Here is a 19,512-nt window from a genome sequence, read left to right as displayed (position 1 = left end):
AGCCATATTTCAACAGTTGTAATCAACAAACTATAGTTACGTGTGGACTCACCAAATCCTATTATAAAAACCTCATCATCAGGTGCATGGCGCGTCAACAGGGGGCGAAACACATTCGTTCCCTATGGTACAGTAATGTAAAAAGAAGTAGAGGCAAATGCAAGAATAGGGTTAGAAAGTCAAAAGTAGTCAATGACTCAATCCTTTGTCTCTTCTTGTAAATGTAGCTCAAGAGTATAACACCCCAAAAAAAGTATGAAGGGGGACACTTAATCAATTCATGTAGAGCCACTTAAGGTATAGTTCAAGTGTGTTATAATGATCTAGTCTCATAAGTGGCCAACCAAGTGAAACTACTGGAGGATGATGGAGGCACATAAGTGTATGTCCCAAATAAATCGTCACATTCAGCTTCTGATAAGGTTCAGACTAGCTCAGGAGTGTGATTTAGACCATAATCAGGTCTGTCTACGTGGGCGCCTGATTAAGTCAAAGTTATCCTTAGTGGAATGCCACAGTGCGAGACAGAGGGTGAGCGCGTGCAAGAAACTTCACCCCAGATGTGAATACGGTCAATGTAATGGACCAGTACTACTCGTACTACTACAACAGTACAGAAAACTGTTAGATAGATCCTCTGTATAGCACCCCATCCCGTGGTCGAAGTAAGTGTCGGAGATGTGAAATACCTTAATAAAAGTATAGTCGCTTCTTTATGTGTCTAGTACCAAGGCAAGGACACAAACAAGCTATCAAGGAAGCCAAAAATGTACTTACAAATCAATGTTCCCCTGGAGGTTAGTAAACCTGCCCGCGTCGCCGAACCCGGAAGATAAAAGAAGGGCCGGTGGCGCTGAATTATATTCAGTAGATAATTGGCTGGGAGCTAGTCACGTGTAGTGAGATCACGTCCGTGGCCATAGAAACTAGCACAGTGCATGTCAATCTTAGTGTAACAAGAGGCTTAACTTGGGTGCCATGATGTAGTCGCTTAAAATGTGTTAAGTATACTTAGAAGGTTGGCAATAGTCAGAACCCGATTAAGCAGAGGTACCTCGAATGGGGCTCACAAAAGAAGTATTCAATATCGTCTGATCCCACCCGAGTAAGCGAGCCTATTAATGTGCTTATAATCGGTGGCCCGATTCAGGTCGAATCAGTTTAGTAACCCATTACGGGCGCCATGATGGAGTGGTGTGGGTATAGGCGGATTGTTGAAGGAAATGGGGAAATTGACTTAGTTAGAGCAAAAGGTGGTGCGAAATCGATGATTTTTTATCAAGCCATAATAATTTGGTGACCTAATCCGGGTACCCAGATGCAATGGTGCAAATTATGTCAACCTTGAGGAAGGAAGTGAAAGACTGAACTCAGTTAGACCATAGGGTGGTGCCACCTCGTCATAAACACAAGTGAGGTGTTCTGTTAATTAGATATTGCCGCCCAGGGAATGTCATCATTGAGGCCAAGTCTGTCTAATGAAAGGCGGTGTACCCAGCGTTGTTCTAACCTAAACAAAGAATGTTGAGACATCCCAGGCTGGCTTTCAAGGACAATCCAATGTAAATCGCTAGGGCTATGTTTACACTCAAGGCAATGACTGTAGAGTTTCGTGTTAGACTTGCTACATCTAATGTTACTTTTGTGTTCAATGATGCGTGTTTTCACAGCTCGTGTCGTCATCCCTATGTAATAGAGGTCGCATGGGCAAATTAATAGATAAATGCAGATCCTCCTGACCGACTGGGCGCGAAACATGTTGACCAGAAGAGTACAGCGTAGCTAGCCACTCCTCCCTTTGTGAGCAAATATAGCTTTAACGCCACTCATCCTTTTTAACAAGGTGGTTGACTGAGCTAATAAAGGTACATTTCAGATTAACCAACCTTTTTTACCCATACACATCTACACACCCGGGCCCTCACACGCATGCACCATACGGCAGGGAACAAAAGATCTCCGATAAAGAGCCCCTGCATGGGTGCCCGTCAGGTATTGCACCGCCGACCCGACGAGGAGCAAAACCCAGATGATGAAGCATGACACCTAGCTTGCTGGGTGTGTGAGGGTTTCAGTTCCACCCTGAAGGGACCCCATTCCCTTGTGCACTTACATTCACTAGGTGAAAGTCTGCTACCGGATAACTTCTTTCCCTCCGACTTTTCACTTTGTAGGAACTACACATCTTTTGTTGATATCATGTTTGGAGTATGCTCATTACCCGTGTCAGGGGAAACGACTCACAGCCCATGGGATCTGCATAGTGCTATACCAACGGACTGCGCTGACTGTCTGCTCTGCTGACAGTGAGCAGGTGAAAGGGTCCAACAAGGTCACATGTAGTACTACATTGCCAAGTGTATGTCAGATTTAGGAACTTTGCCAAAAGACGCTGTGCAGCTCCGCCCATGGGACTGCCTCACCTTGCACAGGTGTGTGTCAAAACGTGTAGGTGCACGCACATGCATTCTGAGTGCAGGCGAATGCAGACATGTCCACGGTTGTGGTGGGATATGTGTCCATTGCTCCAAGATGCAACAAGGTATTGGGACCTGTGCTCTGGGTTACAATCAGTCGTGGCTGCAGGAACGTAGTTACTCATCCATGAATGCGAGCGCAGCTTCATGGGCAATCAGTTCCAAGAGCACGTCGTTGTCGAGTTCAATGAACACGAGGGAGAGCCAATCCATTGTTTGGTCCGGACAGCTGTGCTCCGTCCACGCCGTTTCACCAATCCGCAACACAGCCCAATAGGGTAGCACTTCGATGTGGTCACTGCACATGAGGACTTGTGCAATGTCCCATGCCCAACTGCCAGCACATACGCCAGATATCAAGGCACGGGTATTACGGTTACACTCCTGGTCCAACATGGGACGCACACATAAGTCATAATCCAGTTCAGCTACCGTTGTGTTGGATAGGCAGACATCCATGGGCCACTCGGATGTGCATGTTCGACAGTGGAACCGTGGCTGGATGTAGGTGACGTACGCAAGACGGAAGCTCAGACGGTAACTGATGCGCAACCCTGCCAGTGGCAGTGCCCCCAACAAATGCAGCATACATGCACGGTACAGTTCCACGTGACGCGGGTTGTGCATGTGCCCGGGACGTCCTGCCATTGCGCTGTTGGGTCTTGTAGAACCACCACTCTTCTGACCTGCGGCAGTTGTGTGGATGATATGCCACAGCTCGGAGCAATGAGTCGTATGTGTATGCAACGTTTGGACATATGTGTTGTTTTTTACTTAAGTGTCGGGCATTCCATGCAAGAGTACCTCAAGCAGGGACTTCTGTGTGTGGGGTATGGATACGTTGGTCTTTCATTAGCGCTGTTCGTGGTGTGGGAGTCATCATCATCTGCTATGGTATCTCTCAGGGGGTGCCAGCCGCATTCAAGACCAAGGTCGGAGGTGCAGATGTCCTTCCGCCTTCTATATTGAGACAAAGGAGTTTTTATCCCTAATGTTATTCTGACTACTGCTTGCATTCTGGACATGTGATGTGGCTTTCGCTTTGGAATCGAGGCCAGGCCTTGGCTTATGGTGCACTAATAGCGATACACACACAACAGTTGGCATGTATGAGCCAAGAGCCTGAGCGGCCTTGCGCTCCTTGTACAATCTCTCTCTTTCTCTCTCTTTCTCTCTCCCTCTCTCTTTCTCTCTCTCTCTCTCTCTCTGTACTTTGATGAGTGCATGACACACCTTCTTATCTTGAGTTTTGTCGTGCAGGCTGTGACTTACATATTGTCCAGTGAAGACCCGCCATGACTCTTCCAAATAGTTGTTTTGAGTTAAATTTGGATGTAATATTTTGTTTGGAAATTCAAAGATGAATGAATGATTCTCCTTTTTTTGGCCACACATGAATGTTGATTGTTGTAATTGTGCGACATCAGGCGAATTGTTTTGTTCATGATTTCGTTAGGTTGATGTAAAATATTTTTGTCCGGGTGAGGGACCCCGGGGTAGGCTCCGGGGTGGGGGGAGAGCGGGCCTGGGAGTGGTGGCAGTGGGTGTTGTGGCCCTCTTGGGTGTCCGAGCTGCATGATTGGTGGCTTCTTGGCATCTGTTGTTCTTCAGGTGTGACTCTGGGCTCCCTTTTATGATGCAGGTTGTCATCCGACTTGACACCAGGTAAGAGCAGGTGTTAACTCCCTGCTGCTAACGCGCCTTATTGCATGTTTTGTGATCTTATCGCCGATCTAGCTGGTCGCTGAGAATGTTGTGAAGTGGTGTTGTTGCGCCATTTTGCACGGAAATCCTACTCTGCATATCATTAGCATTAGTTGCCGGTGTCATCTGTGGCAATGTTTTTTGCGGCTGCTATCGCAGGTAAACTGGTGATATCGGCTGTTAGCACCAGCTTGTGAATAGGGCGATAATTTTAGCACCACTTTGGCTGAGATGAAGTGCCGATTACTCTGCGATGAGTCATTGAGAATATGCCCCTTAGTCTTGTAATTGCACTCATTTACTACTCGGCAAGGTCCAGAGTATTTTCAGTAGACAGTTTGTGCCACGTAGCTGATGCTACGGATTGTGCCCGACATAGTAAGACAGAAGTGGGTGGGAAGCAATTATGGTAGCTCCTCAATGACGTCACGTAGGTTCCACTTATCTTCCTTTGGATCTCAGCAGGTTGTACACATTTTTAAAATGCTTCTTTCTTACAAAGAACCTTTTGGGTCACAAGCAGCAAACCCCCAGAAGTCACTAGAATGGCCTTTTCCGATAGACCCGTTGTACCTGATGGTGGTCTTACCCTATCAGCCACACACTCCAAAATCAATGGCTGCTACCGACACAACAGAAACCAAAAAGTGCATGTTTCTGTTACTCTGTATCCTGGAGGAGCCAACTCACTGGTAGTCCCATTCATTGTTTGGGGTCTCTTGAAATGTGGGGCTTGACAGAGGAAGAATTTGCCTTTATCTTTCCTTATTAGTTGTCAGCAGACTCTCAATTAACATATTTAATATTGATACCTTTGTGTGCTTTTCAGGTATGCTTTTCAATGTGGAATGCTGAAAATAGCCACAAATTCATGAATTAGGGAATTGTCTTCCTGTCCACCTTCATTTAATGTCCTTGCAAAACAAGCATTTGCAAGCCAATAGCTTAAACGTTCAGTTATGCAAGACCTATTGCAATGCAAATGGTTTTTTTCTATTCATTTACTTTTTAAGCAATCGCTTAAGATGTTTAAAGCTTAAGTGCGGGTGCCGCGATTGCTTCAAAAGTCAATAAATAGAAAAAAATGCGGTTGCACGTCTTTTTTTCTATTTCTTTTCTTTTGTTACAATCGCGGCACCCGTGCTTTCGCTGTAAACATCTTAAGGTAAAGCGCGGGTGCCGCGATTGCTTAAAAAGTAAATAGGAAAAAACATTTGGAATGCAATAGGTCTCGCATTACTGAAAATTTAAGCTATTGGCGCTGCATTGTTATTAGCAATGCGAATAGCTCCAACATTCAGTATTGCAAGACCTATTGCATTGCAAATTCTTGTTGTGTTATGCAGACCGGGAGGCAGCACAGGGGCGTGTGTTGAGTGGCAACACAGATGGAAGGAGGGAGTAACACGGAGAGAGGAGGGAGAGAGGCAGCACAGAGGGAGAGGCAGCGGAGGGCACCACATCACATAGGGAAGGGGTGGAGGGTGGGAGTCAATAACACGGACAGCGAGAGGATGGCCGGAGGGGGAAAATAACACAGACAACAGATCAAGGCAAACAACTCGCAAAGCAGGTCAGGCAGCAACAACATGGACAGCGGGTGCGACAGCAGGCAACAACACACGGACAGCGGGAGGATAGTGGGAGGAGCAAGCAACTAAACAGACAGCGGGTATGGCCAAGCAATAACACAGACAGCGGATGGGCACAATCAACAACACAGAGAGCGGGAGCAGGCAAGCAACAACACAGACAGCAAACGACAACATAGACAGCAGGAGAGGGCAAGCAGCGTAATAGTGTGGATGGGGCCAGCAACAACAGGGACAGCGCGAAAAAGGAGCACGAGGGAGCCAGCTCCCAAACACAAGCACTCTCAGCAGCCAAAATCTAAATCAGGCCTAAAATGGTGGATGCCACTCAGATGAGTAAATAAAATGTACTTCCCTAAAAGAAAGTAGTGGAAGGATACAAGGTAGCCAATCAAAAGGATAGTAAAGAGGCTATGTGCAGGGAGGGACAACACAAGAAGAGGAAGACAAGTCATTAAATACGAAGCAAGCAAGTGAGAGAGACAATGAAGTCAACCAATGGTAACTATAGGGCAGGCTCTAAGCAGACTGTAAATTTTTGGTTTGGTCCACATGTGGCTTACTAGTCCCACATTTTTTGGTGCGGTACTACCATGTCAAGGAAATGTCACTGGTGCGCTATTCCCACATCATTCTGAGTATCACAGCTCAGAATGGAGAATAAGGCAGTAAAATTGCATGCATTCCCCCATTCCGCAATTGCCTCTGGTATTATTGTTATGCAGACCAGTGTCGTGGTTACATTGGCAGGTACTGAGGAAATGCCACACTCATCTCTGAAGATTAAATAAAATGATGGGCCACTGGAGCAATGCTCTTGTAGGGCACAATATGAGTGGATGCCCAAGCAAGCTCTTGTGTTAGTGGCACATTTGCTACTGAGAGGTACATACTCCTAAGGTCCCTATGTCATGCCACAGCATCAGAGGAGATTAATTGAATAGCTAGAAGAATGACATTAGCTATTACTACTCCAGGAACCACTGTGATGGCAGCTCTCATTAATCCATGCTAGTAATCCCTTCAATCTTACTATCCTGGCACCACAAGCAAACCAACTTCTGGAGTGAAATTTAGTGCACGATATGGCAAAATCTAAAGGAATATTCTCAAGATTATGCACAAGGATTACACGTTCCTAGAGAACAGTACCCTAAAGAAGGGGTATAATCTATAGTTCGTTGCGTCCAGACGAAGGGAATTTTCACAGGTAGCCCTAAAATACAGCAAGCTCTGAAAAAGCATCTTTTCTTGCTGATGCCATCTTATCTCAGAAAGCAGAAGATCTCATTGCCGTACAAAATGTGGGGGTAGCTCAATATCCGCTCCTGAAGTTGGGCATGCACAAAGTGATTACTAAGGGAAATCATTCTAACTGATTGTTTAACATAATTTCCCTTTAAGATACCTTCGTGCTCACCATCTCATTAAAGGGGCTTCCCATTGTGGGCTGATGCATCCACAAAATGGCTGCCCCCCCCCCCCCCTCACAAAAGTATTCACTCCAAAGCATCAACCTACCCTGCAGGACAACTAACACTTTGTCAGTTGATCACAGTTCCTTTGCAGTATCTTATTCAAAGTCCTTAAAACCCCTCTTCAACAAAAAACACACACCCTCAATAAGTCACTCTTTGATGTTCGGAAACTTTAGAACTTAATTTCTCCCTGTGTCCGCACTATCTTCATTGTTCGAAACTGCAACTATTTGTTTTTAATTGTCACTTCCCTCTGACTTCCACATCTGTGACGAGCATAAGCTTGAAAGATGATCCCAAATCCTGAGGGATCTTGGACAGACCTCTGCCAGACTCTAAAGCTGCCCAGGTAGAGCCTGTATGCTCATATCCATGGCACTCTTCAACAGTTGCATCAACTATTGCAAGATCAGGCGTCTCCAACGTAGATACAAGCGGGCCTAATCCATTCCATATTTCCAGAAGGACCAATAAGATAAATCTATCTATAATAAATTCCTATGGGTATATGCTCATATCATCAGTGGTCAAGCTGAACATCTGGCACGGATCTAGCCCTCATGGGCCTACGTTAACCACTTCTGCTATAGATAATAAAAGTCACAGCTTTTTTTAATTATCGCACATGATGCTACTACTCCTGGTTCCTCTGCAACACGTGCTTTTTCTTTAAGGAATGTAAAGAAATGTTAACATTATTTTTCATTGACGATTAATACTTGAGTTTTATTTTATTCAATTTGCATTGAAAATAACTTCATTTTGTGCTAGATCGCCTATCCCCGCTTTATTTGTTGACTTGTTTCCACTTGCATTGATGACATCCGTGATTGTTTTGTAAAGTGCCCGTCACCTAATGGATTCTGTAGGAGCTAAATAAACACTGATAGATGAATACAACAGACAAGCCACATGAAATGGCTGAAGTGTACATGCCCAGGGAGGTTGAGAAAGAAGGAATCGGGGTGTTAAGCAACAAATGGACAAATGGGTTCTTTGTCTCCACATTAATTACTTTAAGAACCATTCTGAGAAAACAATACGTGGACAATGGTTGCAAGGCCAACATACAAAAAATAGCTGTTCAGTTTAAAAACCCGGCGCAGCAAATTTACAGCATCATGATTATAGTGAGCTTTGAAACATCAAAGTGGCCGTGCACAAGAAAGAAAACCTTCAGCCTCAGATTCATAGGTCAGGAAAAGGAAATCCGTTATTAATTCAATATAATGCATGTGCTTCTTCTGCTTGTCATCATCTCTGGAAAGTGTTTGCCGGTCTCCCTGGAGAGGTAGACCAATCAGCAAGCTGCACATAGCCAAAAAAACAACACACAGAGCCAGAGCCAGGAGGCAGTTGAAAAGGTATTATTTTTCTTGGCCGGGCATCTGCATAGTTAGTTTTTACATGGACAACCCGTCGACTTTAGTGCAATTCTGGCTCTATCATAAATACATTTACAAATATTTAGTTATATAAATAAAGTCATCTAAAAAAACAGAACATAGTCTATCAGCTTCTCCTCACGGCCCTCTTGACCAAGCTAGAAGGAAGCCGGCAGCAGGCAGGGAGGGGAGCAGGGCAGTCTCTTCTTCGTGCGATAGCTTCGACGAGCAGCTAGTATCTGGAGAGCCGGCACATGTCGCACTGGCAGGACTTGGCGGTGAAGATTTCAATCTCCTCGCGGCGCAAGGCGGCGCAGTAGAGGCGGACTTTGATCTGAAAAAAAGACAGTTTGTCACTGAAGGAACATTAGACAGTTTGAAAGCTATATACCTGCAGAGAATACCATAGGCAGTAATCTACTTCCATTTTCAGGGAATGTGTATATTTGACACTTGGCAGGGTGCAGTGGCGGCTCCTCTGCCTAGGCGGAGGAGCGTCGCCCCACTACTGACAATAATGTATAGTTATTATCATTTTATTTGTCCTATTGCAGTCAGTGGCAGGGTGGGTCTGGCCAGAGCAGGGGGAGGAGTGGTTTGCACTCCCTAAGTGGGCATGACTGAGGGCCAGTCAAACAATCATGCTCCCTTTGCATGTTCCCCACCAGGCTGCATTACACTGTCTGGTGAGGAACATGCACAGGCTCCCTGTATCCGTCTGAGCAATGAACTACAGCGCTCTGACCAATCACAACGCTGCACTGCAGCGTTGTGATTGGCTCAGGGAAGCCTGTGTGCACGGGTGCTTCTTGCTGCCAGCCGAGACAGGAAGAAGGAAGGTGGAAGAGAACGGAGGAGAGGCGGCAGCTGGCCGGCTGTTCCAGGTAGGTCCTTTTTTTTCATTTCACTTACCTATTAGGAGGACCTGCAACAGGCCTAGAGCCTGAAACTTTGCCTCTCTAACTACAAAACTCCAGGTACACAACCACACCTCAATACAGGCAGTATCTCCTATAAACTCCTACAGACGCTCAGTCATAAGTATGCATCCTCATATGCATTCACAAGGTGATAATAATTACTACTGAGTTAGAGATGAATACCCCCAGATCTAATCCCCAAAATCTCACAAGGACCTAAAAAACACACAGTAAGCACCGCACTCATACAGCCTCACCCACAACAAATCCAACTACCAATACCTAAATCACAAGACGTATAAAAAAACAACACACTAATTAAAAACCTCAGCGCAAACAACTGACATACACTGATTTACAAACGTTTCACGCAACGCAGTACAGCAGGGGAAATTGCTGCGTTGAGGGAACGGTAGAGAGCAGAACTGCCCCAACGCTTTGAAGATATGGCACAGTTCTGCTGTCACCCTGCACTGGCGGACTTTGGCCTACCTGGCGCCAATGCAGGGAATCTTGCGCCATAGAGCAGGGGTACCTGCATTGTGGTCAGGATAATTTTTATGAAGGAGGGGATACCTTCCTGCACAAAAACCATCATTAAGGCTATTTCCTCTCTGTTTGTGTGTTGTAGAATGCAGCACACATGCAAGAGGAAAAAACAAGGAGAAATTAAGGTATTTCTCCTCATTACGACAGCCTACGGAAGTGTCACGTGGTTCAGGATAGGCCCTGTAAGAAATGCAGCCATTTAAATGCTCATGTGTCTTAAATTACCTTATCTTTTATACACTGTGACTTTTGACATACATTTGCATGCGTGAGCATGCAGGATAACCTTCTCTGAATCTGCATTGCTTACATTTCCACTTCATAGGCATACTATCACGACACCTTTAACATTCAGTACAAGGGATAAAGTTCACTGCGCAAATGTTATTTATGCTGGTTTCTGGTAGGTGACAAAGCTATCCAACAAAAATAAAGAATTTAATTGAAAGATAAAGAATTGCAGCCTGACAGGGGTTGCAACGTGGCCACATGGGTTCTATTGGTATATACACATAACTGCCTTCTTGTTTATTGAGAGGAGCACTAAGCTGACACTGCGAGGTCACTGCATGTTGGAATTCCAGCTCAGTTGATTCATGCATATCAAAGCAGGGATGTCAAGCTCTACACCAAGACAGGCAGCCTGATGACACTTACCCACAGGTAATGGGGAGTTAGACCACCCAGGCTGGGATTTGGCAGATCACCCACCCTAGGAAGATCGGGTTAGGAAATGCTAGGTAGAAGTAGACTAAACACAGTACTTATAAGCCCACATACATTCACTGTCCTAGCACAATGGTGTAAATGTTCATCTTTTTCACTATTCTTGTAACACTAATTACTCTAATTTGTTTAATTCTCCAGCCATATGCAAAGAAACTAAAAGCAATGCATTGTGCTGTTAATTTTTTATTTTTTTGCAAAGGAATGCAAATCGACATTTGCATTGCTTTGTACATACCAAAATTGATTTTGCGATGTGTCTGCCTCAAAAACAAGACGCAAACCCGACACAAAATCTTTGTAAATCTAGGCCACAAGGTCACTTGCCAGGAGGAAATTAAAAAAATATCACTAGGTTCTCTGATTGCACCTTCTCCCCAGAGCCCAATGCACTCCATTCAAACCAGCATAGAACAAAGCAGCTCCCACAAAAAGCCCACACAACCACCTCTCAACCTTCAGATTATGCTCTAATGTAACAATCTTCATGTCTACCTTAAATTACAACTATTTCCGACCTAATCCCATTGATATTCCTATGCTTTTGTCCCTCCTCCTACACTAGAGCACACCTCCTCAAAGCACCATCACATCAAGATGAAAGAGACACAACAACTAAATGTTTGCTTTTCAAATCAAGGACAATGATCTACTCTCAGAACTCACAGCATGGCCTCACATTCATTACAGAAACATGCCACAGAGCCATCCCACCTGAATTTGCCATTGTCAGCAAAACTCATATTGACAAAATTGGAGGAGGACTGGCAGTCATCTATAGAAGATTACTAAAAAAAAATAACACACATCAAAAACTTCACCAGGAAAGACTGTGAATCTTTGCTGGAAAGAGGTTACCCCACTAAATGCTCATTTGTTCTCTCCTCTTATTAAATAGACAACCATGCACCAAAGCAAACTTTTAAAGATACCTTTCTAGATACAGTTAACAATGCTGATCTAAACTATCCCAACCTATACATTCTTGGAGACCTTAACATTTGTCCTGACAAGATGAATCCATCAACAACCACAGTCATCACAGTGAACCTTGAGGCCTTCAAACTACAACAAATTGTTTGTGGACCAAGTCACTCCAGTAGACACACTCTGCACACCATATTTGCCAGCCCCCTGACAGGCCACAGTGAAAGGCAACAACCCAGTAATCTGGAGTGGGTACAACATCATTACCTTCAAGATTAATACAATTTAAATTCACCATTACAAAAGACACCAATAACCCACAACAGACAACACACATGCAGACAAGACAATGGAAAAACTAGACCTCAAAAACACTCAACTCCTGTCTCAAAAGAATCCCAACAAATATGCAACCTCAAGACATATACAAATTCCACAACTGGATTTCCACTGCATTGGACAACCACATACCAGTCAGCCTTAGTGTCCGTTTCAGGTAACCTAAAACTCACAGTGGACAGGAACAAAATTGCCACTCTACTGCTTATGAGCTTATCAGCGGCATTTGACACTGTCCATCAGCACATGCTCCTACAAAGGCTCTATCATCTCGGAATATGTAAAAACTTGAAAATGGATTGCCTCAACTCAAAGACAGACAAAGCTTGGTATACTTATACATCAGCTCCTCAAACTCAACACTGTTGCACCCCTCCGGGATCCCTCATATCTGCCCTCATATTCAACATCTACCTAACCACCCCACCAAACCTCATAAGGTCATTCAACCTCAAATGTTACATCTAAGCAGATGATAAGCAAATTATCATAAAAATGGATGGCCTGGAAGACCTCTACAAATCACAGCTGGACAACAGCCCTAATGCCATAAATGCATGGATGATAAATAACCAGCTAAAGATGAAAACCACAAAGACAGAGATCATGACTGAACGATAGCAAAAACACCAACCTAAAGACACATGGCCCAAGCAACTTGAGGTGCCTCCATCGCCATCAGGAAAATAAATCAACCTAGGAACAAATATGGATTCAGATCTGCCCTTTATACACACATATCAAGAATTTCACAAAGAGCATCAACAAGTTCGCAAACAGCAACTTTTACTCCATGAAAACACTGTGACACAACCTCCTCTGCGTCGGATACCAACAAAAACTATAAACTACCCTCACACTTGTAATCTCCAAACGTGACTTTGCCACCAACCTAACATTGGTTCCCCAATTCTATTATGCGCAAAATATAACTTAACCAAAATGGTGCAGAAAAGCTCCTTCCTCATCTCTACCCAACAGACACATGACTCCCAAACTACACTCACTCCACCAGCTAGCTGTAGCTAGACAAGAAATGTGCAGGGCACTCTGCATAATCCACAGAGCCTACCAAGGAAAAGTCTCACTATATCTACAAATTTAATTGAAGCTATACAAACAAAATTGGACGCTGCATCTCAAGCTTGCCACACCGATATTCATAACACCTTACAATAAGAAATACATAGGAGGCAGGCTTTCTCAGTACAAGTCATTAAACTCTGTAACTCACTTCCAGGTAAGATCTGAAGGATTCAGGGTCATTTATACTTCAGAAGAGAGGTGAAAACATGGTTATTTCCAGTACAACTACATCATCCCAGAACCCTGAGATAGAACCAGGAATAATAATAGCCCCTACAAGTATATTCTACAGTCTACAGTTCACAGATATAGAACAGCCCAACCAGAACACAGCTTCCTATGCCCAAGTAAGTTATGAACAGCTGGCCTAGGTCTTGCCTAGATATTAAATAGTAATATTAATTCATATATATACCTCCTGGCCCACACTCGTGGGCAGCTGCCTATAGTTCAAACAAGCTGCATAATAACTCCCTTATACTGCTTGACTCTGTTACACTCACATAAAACAGAACCCTATGGGTCATGTCCATCCTCTAGTACTGCACCAATCTACAGCAATAAACCACTCATCACCAAATGAACATGCATGGAAAAACTGAAGGGATTGGCCCGTATCGCTGGTCAACGGAGCACTCTAATTTAAATCCACCCAACTAGCTATGTACTGTGACCACTTTTCGACAATGATAATCATGTATAGGACGATAGTAACAAACTCTAACCCAGCAGATCCATCAATCATCTCTCCCTCCAACCTTTACCTGCTCAGGATCATACATTTTAAACCAAAAATCGCAGAAAGGAAAACCAAGTGAAGTAATCAGCTTAATGAATTATGTTCATAAAAATAGCTTAATGTACTATGTGCCAGATGTATGACACATTTTACTGGTTTGCGCCCAGTAAAATGCATAATGCATTTTGCTATGTACAAAACATATTTTGTAAGTCGGTAACGATAGGAGGGGGATATACGATTATTTTGCGGTTGCAAAACAATCACAGTTTACCCTCTACTTCAAGTAGATGGTAAATCAGTTGCAAATTGTGAATGTGAATGGTAGCGAAAATGGTTTTTGTGAGCAGATAGTGGTCCCATGGACCACTTCCTACTCTTAAAAAATGAAACAGAAACGTTTCCGGCAAAGGAAAACAGGACGTTGTTCAAAAAGAAAAATGAAACGTTTCTGTTTCATTTTTCTTTTTGAACAACGTCCTGTTTTCCTTTAAGGAAAAGGGGCAGCATTTTTTTTTTAACATTGCTTTATTTAAAAGCAAAAACTGACATGGTGGTCCGCTGTCCCCAGCAGGCCACCAGCCCTGTGTTATTGCCCATTCCCAGTGGGTTGAAATTGCGACCTGCCTCATTAATATAGATGAGGCAGGTCGCTTGCGACCCATTTGGGAATCGCTAATGTGTCTGAGACACATTAGTACATCTCATTTTGTGAGTCTCTTATTGCGAGTTGCAAAAAATTGCAATTAGATACTCGCAAAATGAAATGTTAGTAAATCTGGCTCTATGTTCATAAAAAGAACCATAAAGGGACCTTTAGAGATGTGCAAAGCTGCAATTGTGTGCCTATCTATCACACTTTTTCAGATTGATACATGGTTGTCAGCAATCTACAGTTCAAAAACTGGCTAAAAGTGTCTTGTGAATCACAGATATTGAGTGCTTACAGTATGCTGCCTAAAGCAGCAGTAAATCATTTATACAGACCTATTGCATACTGACCTTTTGCATTTTGCTGATAGTGCAGCACTGGGACACCGATGTGATGTTGTGCTTGAAGCCGCTGGCCAGGAGCACAGAGTACTTGGACGGGAAAGCGCTGGACTCACAGTATCCTACACAGGCATGGACCACATGGGTTCCCCGGCATGTGCCCTTGCGGTCACTCTTTATAGTCACGTTGAAGGCTGCCAGGAAGAAGCAAGCAAGTGGTAAAGATGGGAGAAACACAAGAAAATATTTTTTTCGCCGCAAGGTTTTAAGGAATTTCCATCCAGACAACGAAACAAAGAGCCACTGAGAACTCCAGTTGCCAAGACCTTCACATATAATAATGCATGCTAGTGTAGACGAAAAATGCTCTGAAAAGGAAAGTACACCCGCTTAAGAGTCTATAATTTTACATCTAAAGACAAATATGATCTTCTTCTAGTCCTCACCAAGTCATGAAGGTGGGTAAATCTAACCTCGTCTAACAAATAACACGTTGTGATACTTTATTAACCAAAGAAATCAGGTAACACTCAGAAGACGTAAGTAAAAAAAAAAAGGTAAGGGCGCCCACGCTTTTTTCATATCACTTAAGAAGGTAGATAGATTTAGATGCTGCTAAATACCCAACTCTTGTGCCCCTTTAGTTTTTGCTTTCAAATGTAAGCTATCTGCCATGCTTCCATGAACTGATTCAATGAACATAGTGCTCGGCTGAGATCAATCTTCTTTTGAGTATATCATTTCAAAACAAGTGTAGTTGGCATGATACGTAGAAGAGAATGAAATTTAGTGAAGTCCTCAATCATGTTCATCTTCGGTCAGCGATAAAGTAAGTGTCAGCCAAGCTCTCCGGCCAATGTGCCTCGACCATAATATGGTGAAATCACCTCCAGAGTCTTAGAAGGCACTTTAGTACAATTATCAATTCCATCGTTGCCTACTGTCTCTCGTGTCCATTTAGCACGGTTATGTGATTTAGACATTTTGCAAAGTGAACAGAAGCATCTGAAGAACTGGGCTGACATCACCCGCTCATCAGCTTTATGACACCCGGAACAATTGTAAGCCACTAGATTCCATGGGATGGAGTTCAGCTAACATACAAGTGAAAGGCTCGCTTGTGCCGGGCAGAGGTTCCACTACAACGGCCATATCCTGAATGTGGCACCAAAATGCAGGACAACTTGCATTTCTCAAAAAAACACTAGACTGTTCTAGCCCACGTTACTGCCCTGCTAAGTATTAGTACTGCCGCAGCATTTTTCAAAGCATTCCTCACAAGCATTTGCAATGCAATAGGTCTCACATTTATGAGTTAGAGCTATTGACATTGTAAATGGCAATGTTTTTTACCTACACCTTTTATTTTTGGAGTGAATGTATGTAGAGTGCAAAATCCCTTGGAAAGGTCCTGCACTTCGTAATAAATATATTGAAAAAGACGCAAAGTGTGGATTGTGTCAACAATTGCTTGGCATGTACCTCATGGGGGAAGCGTCACCACACATGCACACCGTGGTGCTTTACTAATGCGATACTCATTAATAAAAGTAGTGCTTACTGACTAACCAACACGATCGGAGCATGTGAATCCGAATCCCGGCTTCACTTTCATTTTCTAGACTATTAGACTCACTGTCCTGCGTCTTGGTTATCCCCCAAGCACTGTGAGGCAATGAAGTTGCCAGGGGGCGGGGGCTGGGGGGTTTCGGGGGTACATGAAAATGTATTCATTGCCTAGTTGTCAAAGGTCGCCTGGTGCTATTAGTTAAAAGTGTGCACATTTCATTATGATATTAAGAGTACTTTACTCGCATCTATGAGAAAATCGACATTAACTAAACAAAATGCCAGAATGCGTGTCAGTTTTTACAGTGTTTTAGACAGTACTAGTTGCTTAGTTTCCTTGCATTAATTTTTGTATTTACTCTTTTACACAGCATCCAAAGTAGGTTACCTAACCCCAAAGCCCCAAGTTGTTAAATGACCCATAGAAGGGAGTGTTTTACAATTGAGCAAATGTGTCCAAATGTAATTTTGGTAGTGCCATGGAATGATCAGCCAATGAGGTACTCGATGAGCAGGTATTTAACCACACGTTCAAAATGGACGGCATTGTGGCTATTGTTTGTTTGTACACAACCACCTCTCTGAATGTGTATATTAACACAGAGCATCATCTACCTGACAGTGCTAACAGAGGGTGACTAAATCACAGAACAAAATGTATTCATTTATTCTGAGTGTGAAGGCACCCGGAAGGCTTAGGTGCCCGTCCGGAGAGGCTAGGGATCCCAGCGCTTCTACAGACTCTGCCGTGCTCCTCTGCACCAGCAGGGCACAACTCAGAATCTGCCGCTTCTGCTAAAAATAGGTGAGGGGGATGAGGTTGGGGCATGCGGGAGTTGCCGGCAGATTTCCAGGTTATTGAAAGTGATGATTCTGACGTGAGGCAATGGAGACTGACTTTGTCTGTTTGTCTGCACCAGGTCTATCTCTCTACCATCTACCGGGCTCACTGTCATGTATCCATTCATCTCTCTTTGTTAGAGTTGCGTTAGCCAATATATTAATTAACAGGTAGAGCCAGCCGGAGATGAGCCAAGCGTATACGAGCCAGTGGGCGAGACGTGAAAATAATCGGCATGTTAATTATACAGTAAACATGATGTAAATGTGCGATAATGTCTCTTCAGAATTCAAAAAAGTGCATTTCTTTAGTGCGTCACCTCAGTACACAAAATTACAGCACTGAATTGAGAGGAAGTTATTAAAAGTGCTCGTTTTAAGCATGAGTTAACCCCTTCAGCACGGCACGTATTTCCGCGCCGTGCTGAAGGTTCTGTGCGCGGGCGGGGCCATGACGGAGCGGTTCCATCATGCGCACAGCGCAACCGACGCGCATGACGGAACCGCTCCGTCATGCGCGTCGAAGGGGTTAAAACACTGCCGCTCCTCCCGCCCGACAACAATGCCATGCCATTTGTGAACTAAGAGGCGTCAGTTGCCATGCATACCCCGAATGTTGCCTAGAGTATTTTTATATTTAGAGTAACATTAAAATCTAGTTTATTAAGCACAAGAAGTTTTTGTCCAGCACGCATCTTGAACTCGCATATTTCAAGGTGGCAATAATAAAGATGAAAACGGAAGTGCCGGCAGGCAAGAAAACACGAACGGGAGTGGGTGGCGGGGGTGGGTGATGGTGAGAAGTCACAGACTGAGGGAGGGGGCAGTGGGGTGGGGAGACAGGGAAGAAAATATTGGTAAGAGTAAAGGGGCCAATAGCAGTGGAAGGATACAAATGATGAATGAGGAGGGACTAACAAGCCTCAAACCAATCAGAAGGCAGTATTTAAGACAAAAGCCAATGGGCAGAGAGTGAGCGGAGCTTCCACACTACAGTATATATTGCATGTCTTGCAAAACGATGGCAGCGCATTCGCGCTGCAACGCTAGCCGAAACCTAAAAGAAAATAGTGTCAGGAGTAAAGGGGCCAATAGCAGTGGAAGGATACGAATGATGAATGAGGAGGGACTAACAAGCCCCAAACCAAATGGAAGGCAGTATTTAAGACAAAAGCCAATGGGCAGAGAGTGAGCGGAGCTTCCACACTACAGTATATACTGCATGCCTCGCAAAGCGAATGCAGTACATTTCTCGCTGCAACGCTAGGCGAGACCTAAAAAGTACCTTGATGCAAAGCAACGCTATATTGCTGGTAAACGGCTTGCATAATTATGATAATGGCTATCCTAGACCGTGAGACCATGTAGTAATCGCTGATAAGAGGATGGAGTTTAATGTATGTGCTATCCTTCACAAAGCATGCATAAACAGGGTCCGCCATACCCTGTGCAACAGGGTCAGCAGTAACATCTCTTAAGACACCTACCCAGCTGGAATCAATCCCGTTGACATCAGCTTCAACCACACCACCCCAGTAGGAGGCTAGTGATCATCAGAAGACAAATTACCGAATGATCAGTTTCTTGATCACTCATTGACATTCCATTATTATGGACCTCTGCTGAGGGACATACTGGTCTTCAAATGCCCTCAGCAATGTACTCAACATATGTAAGAGAGAGGTCATTAAATGATCATTATAACCCTCGCACAAAGGCTCTAATGCTATTAGAAAATGTCCCCCTTTTAAAGGTGTGAATTACTAAAATAAAACTGAAAGCGAAACATTGGAATGTTGTGTTGGGGCTCGGATACGGATATTATTCGCCATCTGCCACTCTGTCATGTTTAACGCACCCAATATTCCACTTTTTTCCGAAAGAAAAAAATATATATATATTATTTACATTTTCGATCTTTCACAATTAAGCAACTATATGTGTGTAAAAGATATCAAGACAGAGAGTATACAGGTTGCATTGTAGGTAAAGACCTAGGATTTTGAGACGTAGGGAGCCAGGAATCCAGCCAACGCGGGAGACCGGAAGCGGAAGAGGTAGACCAGGGCGAAGGAGAGCAGGAAGAACAGAAAGAGGACAACTATGAGTATCAGTGGTAGAACATACAGAGGCTAAAAAGCAGGGGTGCAATAACACAAACATAGCAAAATGTGAGTGAAAGGGCTCA

The 19,512-nt window shown here is 43.9% G+C and overlaps 1 protein-coding gene across 2 annotated transcripts in view; it reads right to left on the bottom strand.

Annotated features, from left to right (window-relative positions):
* Positions 1–8,143: 8,143 nt before the first annotated feature.
* GPHA2 (glycoprotein hormone subunit alpha 2) overlaps positions 8,144–19,512 on the bottom strand; it is a 30,735-nt gene continuing 19,366 nt past the window's right edge. For both annotated transcript variants that reach the window (XM_085627998.1, XM_085627999.1), the window contains exons 3-4: positions 14,925–15,109; positions 8,144–8,970 (exon numbers count right to left, since the gene is read on the bottom strand). In XM_085627998.1, coding sequence (XP_085484124.1) covers positions 8,869–8,970; positions 14,925–15,109 — 287 coding nt within the window. In that variant the 3' untranslated portion in view covers positions 8,144–8,868. The remainder of the gene's footprint in view (positions 8,971–14,924; positions 15,110–19,512) is intronic.

The sequence above is a fragment of the Triturus cristatus genome, chromosome 9, assembly GCF_964204655.1.
Source record: "Triturus cristatus chromosome 9, aTriCri1.1, whole genome shotgun sequence".
Lineage (NCBI taxonomy): Eukaryota > Metazoa > Chordata > Amphibia > Caudata > Salamandridae > Triturus > Triturus cristatus.
This window is presented reverse-complemented; position numbering and strand designations above follow the sequence as displayed.